This window comes from Pan troglodytes, chromosome 16, assembly GCF_028858775.2.
Source record: "Pan troglodytes isolate AG18354 chromosome 16, NHGRI_mPanTro3-v2.0_pri, whole genome shotgun sequence".
Lineage (NCBI taxonomy): Eukaryota > Metazoa > Chordata > Mammalia > Primates > Hominidae > Pan > Pan troglodytes.
The window spans coordinates 23,427,149-23,448,110 of NC_072414.2; the positions used below are offsets into that span (position 1 = coordinate 23,427,149).

The 20,962-nt window shown below is 49.7% G+C and overlaps 1 protein-coding gene across 3 annotated transcripts in view; it reads right to left on the reverse strand.

The window, feature by feature from the left end:
• Window positions 1-1,203: 1,203 nt before the first annotated feature.
• OTUD7A (OTU deubiquitinase 7A) overlaps window positions 1,204-20,962 on the reverse strand; it is a 393,053-nt gene continuing 373,294 nt past the window's right edge. For all 3 annotated transcript variants that reach the window (XM_016927863.4, XM_016927862.4, XM_054666883.2), the window contains 3 exons: window positions 13,266-13,380; window positions 13,008-13,092; window positions 1,204-10,535 (listed from right to left, as the gene is read on the reverse strand). In XM_016927863.4, coding sequence (XP_016783352.1) covers window positions 9,111-10,535; window positions 13,008-13,092; window positions 13,266-13,380 — 1,625 coding nt within the window. In that variant the 3' untranslated portion in view covers window positions 1,204-9,110. The remainder of the gene's footprint in view (window positions 10,536-13,007; window positions 13,093-13,265; window positions 13,381-20,962) is intronic.

A 20,962-nucleotide genomic window follows, 5' to 3' on the forward strand; every position in this document is an offset into this window, starting at 1 on the left:
GCACACAGTGGGTTGGGACTGAGTCCTGGGTGCATCACACCTTCTTTAGATAGGCCTGTGGCCTGGACCCCACCCACAGCCTCCTGAGGGGGCTTCTTTCTTTTACAGAGGCAGCGCCTCTCCTCCATAGAAGAGCACTCACAGATAAAAATTCACGGCAAAATCCTCCTCCTCCTCCTCTATGCTCCCAGCTGCCATTCTCTTGCTTATGGTTGCAACCTCTGGTGAAGACATGTTAAGGACAACCCTATTCAGCTTTTGATATGGTTTGGCTGCGCCCCCACCCAAATCTCATCTTGAATTGTAGCTCCCATAATTCCCATGTGTTGTGGGAGGGACCTGGTGGGAGATAATTGAATCATGGAGGCGGGTTCCCCCATACTGTTCTCGTGGTAGTAAGTCTCATGAGATCTGATGGTTTTATAAGGGGTTTCCCCTTTCACTTGGCTGTCATTCTCTCTTGCTTGTTGCCACGTAAGATGTGCCTTTTGCATTCTGCCGTGATTGGGAGGCCTCCCCAAACACGTGGAACTGTGAGTCCATTAAACCTCTTTTTCTTTAGAAATTACCCAGTCTCAGGTATGTCTTTATCCGGAGTGTGAAAACAGGCTAAATACAGCTTTCATCCAGATAGAATGTGTCATGGTCATTTTAGAAAGGAGAGAAACTATTTTCCTCTTATATGAATGAAACTTGGCCAGGCGTGCTGGCTCGCGCCTGTAATCCCAGCATTTTGGGAGGCTGAGGCAGGTGGATCACTTGAGGTCAGGAGTTTGAGACCAGCCTGGCCAACAACAGAGTAGTGAAAACCTGTCTCTACTAAAAATACAAAAAAAAAAAAAAAAAAAAAAAAAAAAGATTAGCTGGGCATGATGGTGCGCACTTGTAATCCCAGCTACTCAGGAGGCTGAGGTGGGAGAATATCACTTGAACCTGGGAGGCAGAGGTTGCACTGAGCCAAGATCACGCCACTGCCTGGGTGACAGAGAGCTAGACTCCGTCTCAAACAAACAAAAAAAGAGAATGAAATGGTGACAACTGGGTTTACATCTCATCTGGCTGGGAAAACACTTAAAACAAAACAAAACTGGTATGGATGGATGTCTGATATAGTCCTCTTCCTCTTGGCAATAAAGCTTTTCTTAGATGGCATTTTACCAAGAACACAGGAGTCAGTGGGCAAATAATTGGACCAACCAATACTTTACAAACATGTTAATTTTATTGAGTAGGCATCAAAGCTTCTCTCTGTGTCAGGTAATGGAGAAGCCATGTCACACAGATTACAGAGCTATTTTTACTTGAAATAATCTTTCATAAAAGAAAGAAATTAAATACAATTCTTCTATAAAAAGTGCAGTAGTCATTACTGGAAGTTTTCCAAAATGAAAGCAAGATTTACTACATATTGCAAAAACTGGTTTAGTGCTTTAATACTTTACAAAGTAATATCCCAACCACAGAAGACAGCTCTTACAATGGGTTTCTTCTCCAAGAATGGACCGGATTGAAAAGGATATTTGCATTGAATTGGAATTAACACCTGCAGGTAGAAAGGGGTTCTGCACAACTGGGTCAAAGTAATATGATTGACGACCTACTTTTGCCTCAGTGTTTTCCTTTGTCCACAGTAATCAAAGAAAATGGGAGAAATAAAGCAACATATATCACCCAAAAATCAGTCAAAGAAACCAAAAAAGAAAAAAGAAAGAGGAACATTCACTGACTTCATTAGGCCAAACGCACGTTTAATGGAACAAAGCAAACACAGGGTGAGGATGGTCCCTTGTTACAATTAACTTCAACAATCCTTAGTTAAAACAAGGCCAAATTCTCAAAGGTGATGGTGAATGGAGTTCAAACTCCGTAGATGAGGCAGTAACAGGTCACTAAGGAGCTTAGTCCCTCTGTGGACCCAGCTGAGCCTGCTCCTTGCTCCTAACAGTGCCTTTACTTGTAGGACTAAGAGCCCAGCCTTTCCCACCTGGGGGCCCAGGGAAGACAAGCTCCTACTGAATGGTGACTGGCTCTGTCAGAGGTGGGGCTTGCCTCTGTGTGTACAGGGGCTGGAGGCCACAGCTGATCTCCAACACATGCTCATGGTGAGTTTCCTAGTTTTGGTCCTAAGTTAGTGGAGACAAGCTGCCCCACTCCCCACTGCCAAGTCATCATTCCATATCAGGTGTTTGGATTCCATTCCTGCAAGCGGGAAGAATGTGTGCAAAGAGCTGGACAGTCCATAGGGCCTGGGAGACCTTCACGGACACCTGCCATGGAGAAAGTTTGCATGGGCCAAGGGGGCAGGCTCTTGGGAAGCACACACTCCCTCCCTGAGTGCTGGCAGGAGCAGGCCTCCAGTCTGTTTGGGCAGCAATGAAAGGGACACTGTTTATTTGGCAATTCAAGCACAGGAATGCACATGTGTGGGCCCACTCACTGCTGGCTGGACAGCTGCAGAGAGGGCGTCACGATGGAGACCTTATGCCCCCTCCCACGAGGGACCTGAAAATATGGCATCAAGAGAAATGACAGCAAAACCACGGAAGTGGATTAAACAGAAGGACAAAGCCTTTAACCAGGCCACAGTAGGACAAAAGTCCCATAAGAAGCTTGTAACAGTATTTTGCCAACAACTCTTAGAAGAAAACGCATTTGGCCAAAGGACCTAGAAGTAAACACCAAAGTTAGGTAGTTGTGAAAATCATCTGGCAGGGGCAGGAAGGTCATCAGAGGACCCATGCCTCCCCTGCTGTGGGTGAGGCCACCTGCCAGCACTGGAGGGCCACCGTGCTGGGGCCTGGGCCCAAGGAGGTGTGTGTTGCTTGGCTCTGTGGTGTCAAGGCCCTGACCTTTCAGTGCACCTCCACCAGTGGCCAATGGGGATACCCGGGGGCCTTGGCTCTCTGGCCCTGCTGCTTCCAAATTTGTCAATGCAGTTACCCAGCCCTGAGCCGGTTAATGTTTGTGACAAGCTCCTCTTCCTCTGCAGCCTTGCTTTGGTGGCTGGAGGATGAGTCCTTCTAATGGTCAGGTGGACTTTCCCTGGGCTGGGCCACCTGCTGCCACCCGTGTTGAACTGGGAAGGACTGGGAGACACCTAAAGACTGATTACAAAGGATTCTCTGGAATGGTCCAGGTCTACAGTGACCTCATGCAGTGATGGGAACCCACTACTGTGCATCTGGCTACAAGAGCTACCTGCAGAAAACTGTCTTCATCCCAGCTGGTTCCAAAATGCTCCCCTGCGAACAGTGAGCCTCATATTTGTGAGGTGGGGCTAGCGGCAGGGCAGGCATTCACTTGTCTGTGAACAGAAGCCACCGCTGCTGCCCGGTGTATCTAACCATCTTGTACCCATAGGAGCCAGGTCACTGGGTCAGCTAAAGTTCTCACAATAATAGAACCTAGATTTGATGAAAGCTGAAATTGACATTTTCTGGCCTCTTAATAGTTTTCAATTTACTGATTTAATTTCCTTTTTTCAATAAATACTTATCCAGTGCCTAATATGTGTCAGGCACTGTTGTAGGCACCAGGATACAGCAATGAGCAGGACATATAAAAGTTCCTGTCCACATGGAGCTTACAGTCTATGGGAGATGGGGAGGCAAGAATCAAATAAATGGATGAATGATTAACATCTGCAGCACTCAGATGGTGATAGGTGCACAAGAAGAAGATGCAGAGAGGTGGGTAGGGAGGGAGGGTGGGGTGTGTTGTCCTTTTAAATAAGTCAGGGAAGGCCTCGTTGAAAGGTGACACTGGAGCAAAGACTGGCAGGTAGTGAGGGGTGAACCATGTGGCTCTCTGGGGGAGAATGTTCAGGTAGAAGGAATGGCATGTGCAAAGGCCCTGAGGCAGGAGGGTGCCTGTGACTAGAAATGGCAGGAAGGCCTACGTCCCAGGGCAGAGCAGCAGGCAGAAGTAGTACTGGGATGGGAGAGGCCTTTGTAAGGACCTGGCTTTTCCTCTGCCATGGGAGGCTGTTTCTTCGTTTAAAGGAGCACTCCTGTGTCTGCAGATAAATTCTAAAACAGCTGGTTTCACTCATTTGTCCTCATTAAATAGGTTGCTTTGGTCTTGAATAAATTCAGCCTATATTTACTCTTAAAACCAAATGGTACTCTTCGCCTTATGTTAAACTAACAAATTATGTATATATATATCCTTGATATGCTCTTTGGGAGGAATAAAAAGATGTAAGCAATGTGCATCATTCTGTATGTACATAATTAGGATTAGTGAGGCCCCCTTTTTTGGCAAGATTAAAATAGCAAAAATGCAATTTTCAACAAATTATTTGGCAAAATAAATAGAAACAGTAACATTACTAGCATGGTTGGAGATGATGGCTTCAGTGCTATTCTGCAATTACGTGTGTCTTCGGCTCAGCCTGGTGGGGCCAAGTTCTTCATACTGCACAGACTGCACATAACTGTTGTTCCCAAGGGGTCCCTGCAGGGCATCTCCCTCGCTCTTTTCTGCTGGGGGTGCAGTGGGGAGGAATAATAGATCTTTTGGCAAAGAAGGGACCTGCATAACTGCTAACAGGCCAATTTGCACAGTGCCCGGAGCTGTCTTTCGTGACAGAAGCTTGCAGAGTGGTCCAGCCTGGATGTGCCACAGGGCCTCCTGAGGTGAGCGTGGGGGGCTCTCCCCATGGCGTGTGCTGGCCTCTCTATCATGAACTACCCAGGACCCACTCCCGAGTCAGTGAGGCAGCACTGGCAGAAATACACTCCGGGCCAACAGACCCAGAGCTGTGGAGAGGACACGGGCAACAGGGTGGACTTGAATTAAACAAGAGCAAAGCTGAGCGCTGGTCACTGCCCCGGCCAGCCACACTAAAACAGGCCAGCTAGAGTTTAGAGTCAGGAGTAAATGGGAAGGTGGTGCCTCAGATCTCTAGAGAGCCACCACTTTAAGGCGTTTTGGAAGGGGCGACCTGCTCCCTGGCATGCCAGCCACCTCTAGGCCCTTCATACGGTGTGTCTGTCCTCAGCTGGCAGCAGAACCGGACTCAACTAGAGCAGGGGCCGCCTCTGCAGCCCAGCGAGGATGAAGCCAGGGCTGGTAAGGTCTGTCTGGCCCAGCAGGGCTTGCTCAGCCACAGAAACACATGTCTTCTTATCTATTAGAAGCACTGAGGAAAGGAAAAGGACAGAACACTGGGGGTACTTAATTTTAAAGTCCACACCAAGATGAGGAGAAAAAAAATCATGGCCATAAAAAAAGGAGCCCCAAACATACAGTAGATGCCTTCAGCTTTTACTCCAGGTCTCTTCGTAAATAAAAGACTCACATGGAATGGAACTTACACACATGGATTTGGAAAAGTCTGTTTTTTCTTGTACAAATTTCCCACCACTGATAAGTACAGCCCTTTTATCTTAACTAATGGGAAATATATTTTAAGTTTATTTTTGCAAAGTAGAATAGTTCGCAAAATAAGTTTGTGGAAACTAAGTGGGGGTGGGGGTGGGGGTGGGTGATGGGCCCATGACCCCTCCCCAGAGACAGGGCGGGCTCTGCATGGAGGATGTCCACACCCTGAGGTGTGCACCTGGGGGGCATGGAGAGTCCTTTTATCTTCAGACCCCCCCAATTCTTGACAGTAAGCTACGAGAAGTAGTAAATTAAATCATTTGGGAAAACATTCGATTTGTAAATAGATTCAAATGCCACTGGGTGGTAATAGGTAGGAAAAGGTCCACAGTAATTTAGTGAATACAAAGTATTCATTTAAGAGGAAAGGTGCAGTACCAAAATCCATGAACAGAAAAAAGGAAATCAAGCTTTCAATAAAAAAAGACATTGATACATTCCCACTTTCAGAAGGTATTTGAACAAGCAGCAAAAAGCGTTTAACCCCCCGGAGCCCACAGTGGAGCTCCTTCCCACCTCCAGTTACCCTTCCAAGGGACAACCCTGTGACAATAACGGGTGCAAAATATTGCTCTGTGGCATGTTCTGAAAATAATACAAAAATAATTTTTATAGTACAGTTTAAACTTGGCTTGTAAAATTTCAACGTAACACAGCATAAAATCTACAAACAGAATACACTGAAAAACACCTTCCCTTAACAATATATTTAAAAAATCATTTACCCAGATAACAAATGTGCAGGAAATGTAAAGTAAATTTCTGAAATAACCTTCGCAGGGGTTTAGAAGTATCTGGGATCCTCTGGAAACCTGCAGTCCCTTGGAGACACCTGTCCTTCCTAGAAAGGGAAGTGTGGCCAGATCAGGTGGGGAAGGCTGCTCTCAGGCAGGGTCAGCTAGGGCAGCAGGGCCATGCACCCCGGTAGGACGCACCTTCTTCCCTTTCTCCCTGCTCCACAAAGGGCCCTCACGCCATGGAACATGAGGGAAGCCCTTGGCCCACACGCAGTCAACACAGTTTTTAATAGTTTCTGGCCAGCCTGCTGAAGTTGGTCTCTGGCCAGGGACGAGGTCTAAACGCCTCTTCTCAAGGAGCATGCTGTCGGTGCACGGGACTAGCACATTTAATATGACCATCGGCTCTCTCCCCTTTGCATTTTTAATACTGTTTAGAGGAAGGATGGATCCAGCTCTCTCACAAAGGAAATGGCTATTCCTAAGTCATGTGGACTGAGTGGTAATGTATCAGCCTGGAGCAGGTGTCTACAGGCGTCTGGCGCCTCGTTACCACACTGAGAAGCTGGGGTGCAGGATGCAGCCAGTGGCTTTATCTCAGGCTCTTATTTAGGGCACATCTGTCATCAGATGGTGATGGGTGGAGGTAACTTGGAAATGCAAGGGTAGAATAGGTCCTGGTGTTTTGATAATTACGTACTCTGCCTGGTTTGGAAGGTTTTCCTCTATTACAATGGACTGTTTTTATTCTGGTTTTTTTTTTTTTTAATTAGACAAACCTGGCAGATAGCGTGAGAAAGAAAATATCTGAATTAGCATAGCCAGTTTTAGAAATTTCTGGTTGGCTGTTTTTACATTAAGAAATGAAAAAAACAAGCAAGAATTGACTTTATGCCTCCTTGACATCTTGTGCATATGAGTTTGGTTTCTGAACGGATTATTGGAGCATGTTTAAGGTTGGGTGTCTCAATCTTTTAAGAGCGACGAGCATGAGGAGTGGCCGGCATCCACACCTGAAGCAACACTTTCTGTGATCCCACAGCTTTGGATGCCAAAGCAGCTGCTCAGCGTGACACGAAGAATCAGTCCAGAAAGCTGCCACAGGCCCTCTCCATGAGATTTTTAAAAAACCACTTTTGTTTTCTGAGTAATAAAAGAAACCCCAGTAATATTAGGGACATGGATGTTAGTACAGTAATTACCACACATTGAAAATATTGTTCAGCAGGAAAAGTAAAACTTTCAAAAAATTTCTTAAAGATCCTATTTAATAAATAATTTTTGATTTAAGGAACCACTTATGCAAAACTTGAACAAATTACTGAAAACTCCACCTGCTGTGGAATAATTAAAAACAAAAAGGCATTACTCACAGGAGATACTCAATTATTTTATTATAATTTCTCAAACAAGTAAAAAAAATCCCCTCCCCCCCTCTTTTTTTTGTTTTTGCTGCTCTTTAGTTAGGGAAAAAAGCATCGTTTCTAGAGGAGAAGCTGGCTCCAGTGAAGAGATGGTCGACCTCCTGCTTTTTCTGAGGATACACTCACAGCAAAGCCAGGCGCTTTCTCCTGTCCTAGGATTATTAGAAGCTATTCTAAGGCTCTCACAGGTTTTATAGTATTCTTTGTTAGTGAGGATTTTACCCATCTTATCCTCATTTCTTGGAAACAAGCTCGTTCCTTAGTGAGGCAGATTTAGCTCCTCAGTGTCCTTGGCCAAGAACGGTGTTCTCCGGAGGTAATCTTGGAAGGAAGAGGCTGCATATTGCTGCTCAAAACAGGGTAGCTAAGGACACATTTTTTTTTTCCTCAAGAAATGTAGGAGGCACCAAAAAAGAGACCGCTCAGGGATCGGGCTGCTCCCTCACTGTGTCACGAGACGGAGGCAGGGTCGTCCTGCCCCGTGGAGGGGCCACGATCACAGTGAGTCCCTTTACCTGGCTGAACCCAGACAGATGCAGGTGTGGGGGTGGGCTTCCTTTCTGGTTCCCCCAGCCCCTTCCCTTTGGAAAGAGCAGCAGCCTAGTGGGGGCTTACACAGTGACCAAAGGGTCAATTCCTCGCTGTCTCCTGGGGCACCGATGGTCACCGCCCAGGGGCCCGCCAGCGACAGTCCACTGTGGAAGTGCCTTCAAAGGAGAAATGTGAGCAGGCTGTCCTATCTGCTCCTCTATGAGCAAATCCAAATTGTGAGATGGGAACCCTGCTTTTTGGACCCTAGGTGTCTTTGGAAAGCTCCTGTCACCTGAGCTGCCCGGCACTGGGAGCCATCGCTGTACCTCACGGCGCCCGCGAGACGGGTGGTCCAGTGCCCTTTCCACGGCCGCCCGCGGCTTGGATGGCAGTGTGAATGGTGCTTGAGCCGGGGCTGGGGGAGGAGGTTTTGCTTATGAAATGGAGCTGTGTGTTTCTAAAGGGCCACAGTGACCACCAGGGCGTCAGCTGGCGGCCAGGTACCCGCCTTCTCCTAGGCCCCGGGATGGGAGGCAGGTAGAGCTCACAGAGGAGCCTCCACCGCAGCCCCGGGTGCGCGCTCGCTCTAAGCCCTGGGTACTACCAACCGCGCACAAGGGACCGCTACCTGGAAGAGGTCATCGCTAGGGTGGGAGAAAAAAAGAAAAAAAAAAGCATGTAAAACACTCCCTTCTTAAAACAAAGGGCTGCGAATTTCTTTATTTCTCTTATTGAGGAACAAAAATACTCTTGCAATGGCTATTGAGTTTCCACAGGTACGAGGCAGATGCTAGGCTAGCACACCCACTTCCAACAGTATGACTTGTTTCCTATCCGTCTACTACCTGAGTGGCGTCAGTGTAGGTTCAGGCACCATTAGGAACGTTTGACCAAACACGTACACGGCACTGACAGAGGAGGCGCCGGCCTTCCGGTGGACCAGGGCATGTAAAAAAGACACCGACACAATGGAAAAGAAATCCTCGAAGGTAGAACCTCGCCGCCCGCGCCGCGCCGCGCCGCGCCGCGCCGCTCAGGGCCGGGCCCCGCGCGCCTCGCGCCGCCGCCGCAGCTCCTCGCGGTAGCAGTAGGAGCAGTAGTGCTCGGTCTCGGCGCGCCCGTAGAACGCACAGTTCTCGCGCTGGCAGCGCCGCTGTACCGGCCCCGGGCCGCCACGGCCGCACTCACCGTTCGAGCGCGCGGTCGGCGCGTCGGCGTCGGCGAACTCCAGGCCGTCGCGCAGGGCGCCGAAGCCGTTGGTGTAGGTCTGCGACTTGTGCTCGGCCGCCCCCGCCGTCCCCGCCGCGCCCGGTAGGGCCCCGGGCACCGCGCGCGCCAGCGACTCGACCGTGTTGACGGTGCGCAGGGCGGCGGCGCGCGCCGGGCTGTAGCTCTGCGACGACAGCGAGCGGTTCTGCTGCGGGTACGTGGCGCACGGCCGCAGCGCCCCCACGGCCGGCGCGCACGCCTCGTCCCGCGCGCCCGACGCCTGCACGTGGATGACGCTCTGGCGCGCTGGCGCCGGGGGGCTGCGGCCAGGGACTGGTCCGCTGGCGCCCGCACGCCGCGCGCCTCCCCCCGGGGAGGCCGTGCCGCCCGCCGCCGCCCGCGCCGCACGCCCTGCCGCGGGCCCGGGGCTCGGCCGCTCCTTGAGCTTGAGCACCAGCTGCGTGGGTGGGCCCGGAGAGGCGCGCTCCGGGACCGGCGCGCCCTCCGTCTCCGGTCTGCGCGGCGGCCGCTTGGCCGTGGCGGCGGCGGCGGCAGCGGCGGCCGCAGTAGCGGCGTCGCGGCGCCGCTGCTCCTGCTCGGCGCTGAAGCGCTCCTGCGCGCTCGTCAGGTAGTAGCCGATCATCTCCTCGTGGAACTGGTGCCGGTGGCTGGTGAGCAGCAGGCCGGCGAAGATGAACTTGCGCTCCCCCTGCATGGCGGCGCGCAGGATGTTGAGGCTCAGCTTCACATCCGTGCTGTACTTCCAGGCGTCGCCCCGCGGCCCACCGCCCTTCTCCGCCGGCGACGCGCCCGCTGCCTTGTCTGTGGGCGACGGCGTGGTCTTCTCCGACGGCGACGTGCTGGCCGACGCACCAGACTCCTCCTTGCTGCCCTTGCGCGACTTGGCCTTCTTCTCCTTGCCCCGCTCGGCCGAGTCCCCGTTCTTGCCATTGGCGGAGTTGGCGCGGCCCATCTTGCCGTGCACCAGGCCGCCGAGGCCGCCCATGTTTTTCTTCAGCTTGATGCCCAGCGTCTTGCTGAAGCTGCCCAGCTTGTTGGCCACGGAGTCGGCGCGCGTCTTGTCCTTCTCCTTGCGCTGCTTCTCCTTCTCCTTGTCCTTGCCGTTCTTGCCGTTATTGCTGTTAGAATTGCTGCACACCGAATCGCGGTCCGAGTCCAGCGAGTCGGCCAGGGACTGCACGTCCTCCCCTGCCGAGGCCGTGGGAGACTCCGGCTGTGCCAGGGGCGCCTGTGTGGAGAGGGAGGGCCGGATCGAAGGTGGTTAGAGAAGAGCTGTCCACGCGCCAGCGAGGAAGACACACCTTGCCCCTGTGTTGCCGAGGCTAGGGCCCTGGACCTTCCCTGTCCCAGTCCCCACTGTCGCTCTGGTGACTGTGACATCCGGATGGGCGGTGCTGAAGGAGCGGATAGGAGTGGGCTCTGATCTGCTGCGGTAGTAAAAGGATGTAGGGACCTCTTAACTGCGTGTGTCTTCTGGCCAGGGAAGCTGGGGTGTACTCATTCTTTCTCTCTGGGGGACCTCAGGTACTTGGTACCCTGGAACCCTGAGTGGGGTATTGCAGCAGGGTGCAGATACCCTACTTGGTCTTGGTCCCCAGAGCCTTGTCACAATTTAGAACAGTCAGGTTCAGACTCTGGCCTTCCCCCACTGGCAAGGCCGCCTGCTTGACCAGACACAGGTCCCAGGCTGGCCTCTGTAAGGATGGAGGCCTTCAGGTGGGGAGGACACTGGGCCTGCACAAAAGTGCCTCCTCTGAAAAGATGTCTCACCTCACGCCAGGCATGGGACAGAAACCTTGCACTCAACCTCATTCATCGGATCTTGGATCAAACACCCCCTTGATTCAGGCATGCCAAATCGCTTCAGGAGTTCCTTTCTCACTCAGTTTGGCAAGGTGGAATGCTAAATTGAGGAGGATTCTGAAATAGGCCTGCGCTCAGCAAAAAAGATGTTCCCATTCCCAGAAAAGTCCCCCTGGGTGGGGTGGGGTGACGCTGGGGAGCACTTCTTTGATGAGACCCACTGATGAGGTCAACCAGTCTGAGGGGGGCACGACCATATCTGGGGTGGGGGGAACCTGAGAAAAGAGGTGGGAGAGCAGAGAGGCAGGCAGCACCTACTACTACTCTGTAGGGACCTCCCTGGGTGAGGAGAGAATTCTGACCGAGTGTCATTGGACGAGAGGCAGGGCCTATCATGCTGGCCGCTGGGTGCTGCAGGAACTGGTGCTCATACCTGAACAGGCGTCCCTGGCTTCCAGGGGATGAGCCTGGGAGAAGGCCCATTGCTCTCCCACTTAATTTTTGTCCCCCCCTCAAACCCTTCAAGCAAGTTCAAGAGTCGGTGACTATCCTATGACCAGGTCACCCCAAAGCAAAGGTGGGCAGAACTGACCCTCACCACCTCCCACTCTGAAATTCCTTTCCCCTTCCCACCTGGGATAGGAAGGTGTGAAGTGTCTCAGACTCGTGCGTGAGACACTAAAGGGTGGACACTCGGGCTGGGCCAGGAAGGGAGGTGCGCCTGGTGCTAGCAGGAGCGCACTGAGAGCGGGCTCAGGAGTCCCTGGCTGGAAGGACCCTTCCCACAGTTGTCTGCTGAGAGCCCTGCATCTAACATGAAGGCACCGAGGCCTGGCAATTGCAGGCAGAGCTATTCTCAGGCCGAGAGCCTCCTGATTCTACATCCCGAGCCGCTGCCATCACTCCCCATGTGGGTGCTGAAGAACAGCCACAGCACTACGGGAGTGCTCCAGGCCTTTGAGACGCAGGACTCAAACTGCCACCGACTGGCTGTCACTTATGCCGTCAGTAAAATGGGGTATCAGTCCCTGCCTCATGGAGCCCTGGGAGATGACGTACAGGCAGAGGCTGGAGTCTGAGAGCACTGAGCAGTGCTGGCCACCGCCCAACTCCTTGACTCATGCCACTCCTTTACTGATTCCTTGTGAGCCCCACTTTAAGACTAAGTAAATGTCTGGAGAGGACCAATTACTTGCAGGCTGTTTTTTACAAATCCTTTTTCCCTGGCAGTTCACTACTGAGATTTCAAAAAACATCCATCAGTCAGATGCTTAAAATGAATCCCTCAGCGTTTGCAAGCAGGGGCAGCCCCGACCCTCTGGAGGCAGGCAGTCTCATGGGGCGTAGGCCCCTCTCCTCACCTTCCTGCCAGCTCCACCCACCAGTGTGCTGCCTCTGGGAGGGGAGGAAGGGGGCGCCGAGGAATCGCGCTCTCAGTTCCCTGGCTTTTTTTGAGGACCCACACAGTTTATAATTAATTCCGCTCTGTGGCAGCACACTGTGTTCTGATCTTAGCAGACAGTTTTGTGTTGTGACTTGCCTGTGGCTTGTTTTCTGAGTGGGCGTGTTTATTCCTTCTGCAGAAAATAGGGGGACAAAAAATCCCTTTACAAGAGCGCATGCTTGCATGCACACATGCCTACGTGTGTGTACACAGCCACTAGGTCCAGCCAGAGCCACTTCAAGCCATAGCCAGGGTGGCCCCAGCTGCATGCAGCTGGGAAGGCTAGGTCAAAGGAGGTGGGGGAGCTACTGGGCTGTGGGTATGGCTGGGGTGGGCGGCTGGGCAGGGGCAGGCAAGAGTGTGGGAGCATTTGGGAGGATGCACCCTGGTCAGACTGGAGCTGAGCAGCCTGGACCCTGCTGCCAGGTCTGGTCCCAGCACAGCCAGGCTCACCCGTGTCTCGGAGGGGATCCGGATCCACGTCACGTTCATGTAGCTGTGCAGAAGGTTCAGCTTGGCTTCTAGCGACAGGATAAGGCTGGCAAGAGAAGAATATCCTATTGAAATGGTCTGAGCTGGCCCTTATAGCACCCAGTCCACTTGCATGCCAGCTGTCCCAGGAGGAGCAGGGGTGGTACAGTCCCTCCCCAGGATGCCCCAGCCATAGCCCTCCCTGTGGGCGCTGGGGAAAGGGACAGAGTAGGGTCTTACTGGGCCAGCCGGGCGTTATCGTTGTCGTCTTTCCCCCACTCCCAGTCCTTGCCAGGGTCCACTGCAAAGTGCAGAGGCAGCAGCTTGTGCTCAGAATCCGTCAGGGGGATCACGGCTGGAACAGAAGAGACAGAGCCGTGCTTGGAGCCCCGGCAGTCCCCAGGCAGGATGGCAAGGAAATTCCCAAGTCAGGTGTCCGGGTGACAAATGCACCGAGTGGACATCTACACAGATCTGTGCCAGCAGGAGCATGAAGACCAAAACCACTATTGCTAGTTTTTAAAATTTCGTATTTATTGCGGACAGTGGAGAGCAGTTGGAAGCGTTACCTGGACCCTGGCTCTCTTTGGGTCTGTCCAATGGCAGATACTCCATTGGGCATCAGAATGGGATAAAAGCTATTGCTGCTTCTGCTATTTCTAGGAAGGATCTAGGCAGGTTAGGCACACTTTGGGAGGCCACCTTGCAGGTGGGCCTGGGGCTCAGCTCTCCTGTCTCATCCCAGAGAAGGGCCGAATGTGCAAGTCAGGTGAGCAAGGGTGTTGCTGACCTCTACTGGTTTGTAATTTTGTGCCACAAGTCTGTATCAGTGCCTGGGACCAATGGACCCACCCGCCCCTGCCCGTGGGAAGCTCACCTGTGCTGGGGACAGATAAGCAGGTTAACAAACATCTCATAATGTCAGGTGGTGATGAGCCCTGGAAGGGTAAACACCAGGCAGAAGGCAGTGATGGTGAAGCCTTTTTCGGATGGGGTCAGGGGGTCCTTTTGAGGAGGTCACATGTAGGTGGAGATTGCAGTGATGTGCCACTGGCTGGTCATTTCTCAGAGGGATTGACTCATCACAAAACTTCTGTGGTGAAACTCACCACCCGTGGGAAATCCTGGCTCACTCCAGAAGGGCTTGGGTGGAGGGGGTATCTACAGGTTTGGGATCTTCTAGGAGCTTCTGAGCTGCTGGGGGACCTGATGAGAGGAGTGCCTAGTGACATGGTTGACTCCTCCCAAGGGCATTGTCAGGGACAAGGGCAGGAGGAACTGGGAGATGGTCTCCCCAAGTCTTTCCTCGCAACAAGCAGCAGCCTCCTCCATGGGCTCCACTTAGCTCCCCTGCAGGCCCCACACCTGGGAGTCACACACAGCAGAGAAGCACAGCCACCTTGGACCAGCTGCTTTGCCTCTTTGCTGGTGCCCATGGTTCATGGCAAGGGTGTCATGGCAAGAACAAAAAGGCAAGGAAATAGATCAAATCGAAGACTGAACACCAATAGTTGATTTGGTAAGAAATTGGAAAAACTGACTCAATGCTGCCCTCCAGTGTTGCTTAAGAGGAAAAGTGGGTGCAAGTGATTCCCCTCTCCACCCCCGCACCTCTTCTTCTCCAGCTTCCCCAAGCTGCCAATAAGGGAAATGCAGTTTTGCTGACCAATGACCAGCTCCGGGCTTTTCATTAATCTGGCTTGGGATTGGAAAGTGCAGTGCTCTGATTTGAGAGGTCAGGGGTGGCTTGGCCTGGCTTTGCTGCAGCCTGCTGGGTTCTGCCTTGACGTGGCCACCCTTTCCAGATCTGAGCTGCAGGGCAGACACACCCAGGGAGGGCTGCAGGGTTGGCTCAGAGACAGGTCTCCCTTGGGTGGTGCCCAGCAGCCTGTCCCATAGTTCTATGAGTCACTACACAAACAGAGAAGGGGTTAGCCTCGCTTCTTACTCATGGGGCAGGGGGTGGCACAGGCTCTCCCCATCCACAATGTTTCCCAGAATAGAGCAGTGCAGCTCCTGGGAGTTCCAAGCCCCCATGAATGGATGGGCCAAACCAAAGTGTCCAGGAAAGGGACTCAAAAAGCGACATTTTAAATAAGCATCTCCTGTGGCTTTTAAAATCAAGCAAATTCAGGAAATATTGTTCTAGAACAAGAATAATCTGTTAGAAGCAGTTCCTGTGGGTGCAACTTGGACATTTTGGGTCTGGCTGTCCACCCGCTTCCCAGGGTAGAATTGCTGTTGGAGAACATCAGCCCAGCCACCACTCCATGTCTTAGCCACCCCGCCCCCAGGATTTAGGGGGAACAGGCACCTAGCGGCATCCATGGTCTGTGGGCAGAAGCAATGTGGGAAGTGCTGGGTGATGTGCTCAGGCATGGGGGTGCCTCTCCCCACTCCCCTTCCATGGTGCCTGCAGAAGACAGCAGATCTCCACTGAAGAGCTGCCTGACAATTGAGAACACTCCTTTTAGACTTCCACTGTGTTAAGTCACTGTGATTTTGGTTTGTTTGTTTCAGATAAACCACCTAAGCTAAGACGGCACCCCAGACAGTCACCCTCACTTCCCTATCATGGGGTTCCTGGGGACTCCTCCCCTCAACAGCAGGGCTGGAATGGACTCCTTGGGCTGCCCAGGGCTCCAGTGCACGGTGGGAATACCCCTGAAGGGGCTAGTGCCTGTCCACCTAGAAGGGTCCGGCAGCCTTGCAGCCTAAATCTGGCTGGGGTGAAGGGCCAGGTACTGAGAGGCTCTACGGACATGCCTGCTCACAACTGAAGACACCGAGGGGCTCAAAGGAAGGCTCTGCAGAGGGTGAACTGTGGCCTGTGGTGAGGGCTGGGGCTGCAGAGCCCAGGGACAGTTCCGGCCAGGAGGCCATGAAAACAGGTCCTCCTCGTGAGCAGCGGCTGCTCAGGATGCCTCTGCTTCTCAACTGTACACCCTGACATTTCCCTATTGGAAACCTGGCTTTACCAGTGAGGAGCAGCCATGCAGCGGCTTGCCCTCTGGTGGTAAATGTCTAGAACAGCAACTGCTTTTCAAAATGAGCCTAGAAAGGCCGGAAAGGTGTTTTGTTTCTGTTTTTGAAAGGCTTCTTGTATGTCTTTTAGCCTGGAAACATATAGGCATCATCTCATGCTAGCCTGAATATATTCTGAGTACTTATTTTCTAAAAAAATCAAGATTTCTGGTTTTTGTCTCCGATGTGAAAAGCTGGAAGAGCATTGTTCCGCCATGAAAACATTCCAGTCAAACTGCAAATTCACAACTTATCTTTAACCCACCAGACAGCTGAAGTCACAGGGAAAACGACTTATCCAATATCTAAGGAAAGACAGGTGCCTCCAAGGAGAGACAGACATGAGCTTAAGAAGGGCCAATTCAGCTGGACCCCAGTAAGAATCATTCAGCTAAAATGGTTAAATTGGTAAAGGAACAGTATCAGCTAGTGAAATAATATGGAACCCTGGGGGCTGAAGATATAAAGGAAATTCACACGCACCTGCAGGCTCCTCTCCACAGGACCTACCTGGTTCTCCCAAAAAAGACTGGCAGGAGTTCTAAGAGAGTGTCTCCATAGATATTTCCATCCTACCTCTACCAAGGAATAAAAGCTTAAACTGCAGAGTGTAGGGCAACAAACACTGGGTGCACTAAGGGTCATCTTCTGTTACTCTGATTAAGCATCTGTCTTAGGCAGGCACTGTATCCCTGGATCTGGGGATGGGGGTGACCTTCCTGGGCTATCATAACTAGACTGGTCCAAACCTAGACTCTAAAAACCTAGCAAAAGGAAAGGCATGCTTCTTTCCAGGAATAAAAGTGATTTACTGCAGTCTTTACTGTCCTACTCAAGATGCCTGGCTTTCAGCAACGACAACAAAAAACCTATGAGGCGAAAGGAAAGATAAAAAAAAAAAAAAACCCAACACATTGATAAAAGACAAAGCAGTTGATAGAACAAGACTCAGATATGACACAGGTGTTGAAACTATCAGACAAGGAATTAAAAATAACTGATTAATAAGTTAAGGACTAATAGAAAAGCCGGATACCATGCAAGATTTGATGGTGAATTTCAGCATACAGAACAAATCTACGAGAAAGAAATGAAAATGCTAGAAATGAAAAACACAATAATAGAGGTGAAGAATGATTTTGAGGGGCTGGTCAGTTGAGTTGATATAGCTGAGCAAAGAATCTGTAAACCTCGAGATAGGTTACTAGAAATTACACAAACTGAAACAGAAAAAAAGGAGGTGGGAAACTGAACACAGCATCTAAGAGCTGTGTGACAATATCAGCACCATAAGTTCTGTATAAATGAAATCCCAGAAGAGAGAAAGAACAATGCAAAATAAAATTTTAAAGAAATAATGGCTAAGAATTTTTCAAAATTAATGACAACTATCAACACAGATCTAAGAAACTAAGAGAACATCAAGCAGAAAAAGTAACACCACCACAAATATTCCTGTAATAGCCTCTTAACACTTCTGAAACCCAAAGACAAAAAGAAAGTCTTGAAGGCAGCCAGAGAAAAAAGAGGATACATTATACAGAGAGAAACAAAGATACAAATTACAACAGACTTTTCATGGTAAAACAGGTAAGCCAGAAGATAATGGAGTGACATTTTTAAAGTGCTGAAAGTAAAAAAAACAACTGTTAATCTAGAATTCTATACCCAGCCAAAATATCTCTGAAACATGAAGAAGACATAAAGAGTTTTTCAAACAAAAGTGAGCAAATCATTGCCTGCAGACCTGAACTACAGGAGATGTTAAAGTGCAAGAAATATGGTACCAGTAGAAACTTGTATTTACACAATTAAGAGTGATGGAAATGGAATAAATGGATGTGAAAATTCATTTTTTTCTTCTTTTTAATTGCTCTAACAGATAACTGTCTAAAGCAAAGGGCAGCAGTGCATTATGAATTTATAACAGATGTAAAAATAAAATGTCTGATAATAGCAAAGAATGGGAGGGAGGGATTGGTAATACACTGTTGTAATATCCTTATACAACATGTGAAGTCAAGTAATATTACTTAAAATAGAATCTCATTAATTAGACCAGGTGTGGTGGCTCACACCTGTAATTCCAACACTTTGGGAGGCCAAGGTGGTTGGATCACTTGAGGTCAGGAGTTCGAGATCAGCCTGGCCAACATGGCGAAACCCCATCTCTACTAAAAATACAAAAATTAGCTGGGCATGGTGCTGTGTGCCTGTAATCCAGCTACTCTGGAGGCAGAGGCAGGAGAATCACTTGAACCCAAGAGGCGGAGGCTGCAGTGAGAGGCTGCAAGATCATGCCACTGCACTCCAGCCTGAGTGACAGAGTGAGACTCTGTCTCAAAAAAAAAAAAAAAAAAAACTCATTAATTAAAGATGTTTATTGTAAACCCTAGGGAAACCACTAACAATTAAAAATAGGGATATAACAGGTCCATAGTGGAAATAAAATGGAACCATTAAAAAGCTCAATTAACCCAAGATAAGATAGCAAAAGAGAAACAAAAGGAACAAAGAACTCATACAGTACATAGAAAACAGGTAGCAAGATGGTGGATTTTAATCCAAACATATCATTAATATTATTAAATGAAAATGGTCAAAACATATCTTTTAAAGGATAAAATTGTCAGACTGGATGAAAAAGCAAAACCCACATATATGCTGTCTACAAGAATCTCATTGTAAGGGCCAGGCACTGTGGCTCATGCCCAGCACTTTGGGAGGCTGAGATGGGTGGATCACTTGAGGTCAGGGGTTCGAGACCAGCCTGGCCAACATGATGAAACCATGTCTCTACTAAAAATACAAAAATTAGCTGGGCATGATAGTGTGTGCCTGTAATCCTAGCTACTTGGGAGGCTGAGGCAGGAGAATTGCTTGAACCTGAGGGGTTGAGGTTGTAGGAAAAAAAAAAAAGAAAAAGAATCCCATTTTAAATATAAAGACATATGGAGGTTAAAAGATATTCACTAATGGAAAGAGAGCTAGAGTAGCCATATTTATGTCAAAGTAGGCTCCAGAACATGGACTGTTACCAAAGAAAAAGAGGAACATTACATAATGATAAAGGGGTCAATTTTCCAAGAAGACATAATCATCCTATGTGTATGCATGCTCCTAACAACATAGCTTCAAAGTACATGAAGCAAATACTAACAAAAATGAGAGAAATAAACAAATGTATTACAGCTGCAGACTTTGCTACTTTTTGCTCAGTAATTGACAGAGCAAGTAGGCAGAAACCAGTAAGGATATAGAAGAACTGAGCTGTACTCTCAGAGAATTTGAGGTAATTGACATTTCTAGAACCTAACAAGAGCAGAGTATATATTATTTTCAAATACATATGGAATATTCACCAACACAGAACATATTCTTAGCCAGTCTGAGTGCATTAAAAAGAACAGAAATCATGATGTTTTTGCTCATGTCATAACTGAAACTATAAACCAGTAACGAATATTTGAACAATCCCCCAAAACTTGAAACTCAAACAGCCTGTTTCTAAATAATCCATAAGTCAGAGGAAGTCTCATGGGAAATTAACGAATAGTTTGAACAGAATGAAAATGCAAATATAGCACATCAAAATTTGTATGGTGTAGTTACAGCAGTACTTAGGGGAAAACTTATAGCATTAAAATGCTCATATTAGATGAGAAAACAAGTCTCAAATTAGTAATCAAAATTTCTGCCTTAAGAAACTAGAAAAGGGGTAGCAAATTAAACTCAAAGCAGAGAGGGAGGAGGGAAGTAATGATAGCCTGTACCTGAGGCCAAGGCCAGCCCCTGAGGATCGGGCCCCTAGGCTGGGGCATCAGGGCCAATGGTGGCAGACATACATTCTCTGGCCTAAAGTTTATATGTAGATAAGATATTTGGACTGGTCATTGGTCTATAGACTAAGCTTGCTATTGACTGAATATTTGTGTTCCTCCAAAATTCACTGTTAAAGCTTAGTCTCCATGTAAGAGTATTAGAAGTGTGGTCTTTGGGAGGTGATTAAGGCATGAGGGTGGAGTCCTTGAGAATGGGATTAGTGCCTTTATAACAACAGGCACGACAGCGCTCTTCTTTCTCTCTCTTGGCCATGTGAGGACACAGTAAAAAGTGGCTGTGTGTAGACCAGGAGGAGGACACCCTTACCAGACACCAAATGTGCTGGCTCCTGGATCTTGTATTCCCAGCTTCCAGAACTATCAGAAATAAATTTCTATTGTTTATAAGCCACCCAGTCTATGGTATTCTGTGGCAGCAGCCTGAATTGACTAAGACAAAACTGGAAAAAGTGCTGACCAGAATTAAGGAAACTGTACTGCTGAAAAACCTCTCAGGCTGAGAGAGCGTTCAGCATCTAAGACAATTTCTGGGCTCCTGAACTCATGCCAAAAGTGGGTGGTGAAGCTCTCAGCCCCAGAGGGTGCGCTCTGTGCACACATCAGATGTGGCCCTGTGGGACAATGACAACTGGGGTCTCCTCAGAGAGCAGAACCAGGATGTCACCCTGGCCCACCAAAAACTCGCTCCCCACATCCAGGGCAGTGAGTGCTGGCTGCTCCTGTCCTGCAGGTAGGACAGGTGGCTGGTGCTGCTGCCTCCCAGCCCCTCTCAGAAGCGGTTTTGTTGGAGCACATGTTCTCACTCCAGTACCATGCATGGGAGCGTGGAGTCCTCAGGAGCCTGGAGTGGCCAGATGGAGGAACCTGCACATCACACAGAGATGGCTGGGGCCCTCATTTGGGAATCAGGGGTGATGGTGGCTGGTATGCGCTTCCTGTGGGCATGGACGTCTTGGGGAGGTCTGGTGGGGGATCCAGGTGTCTGTGCCTAATTTGTAGCTCAGGAGGGGACAGGCAGGGCTCCTGGGGGGAGGCTGGCATCTGGGTGCACATCTGCTTTCTCTTCTCTCC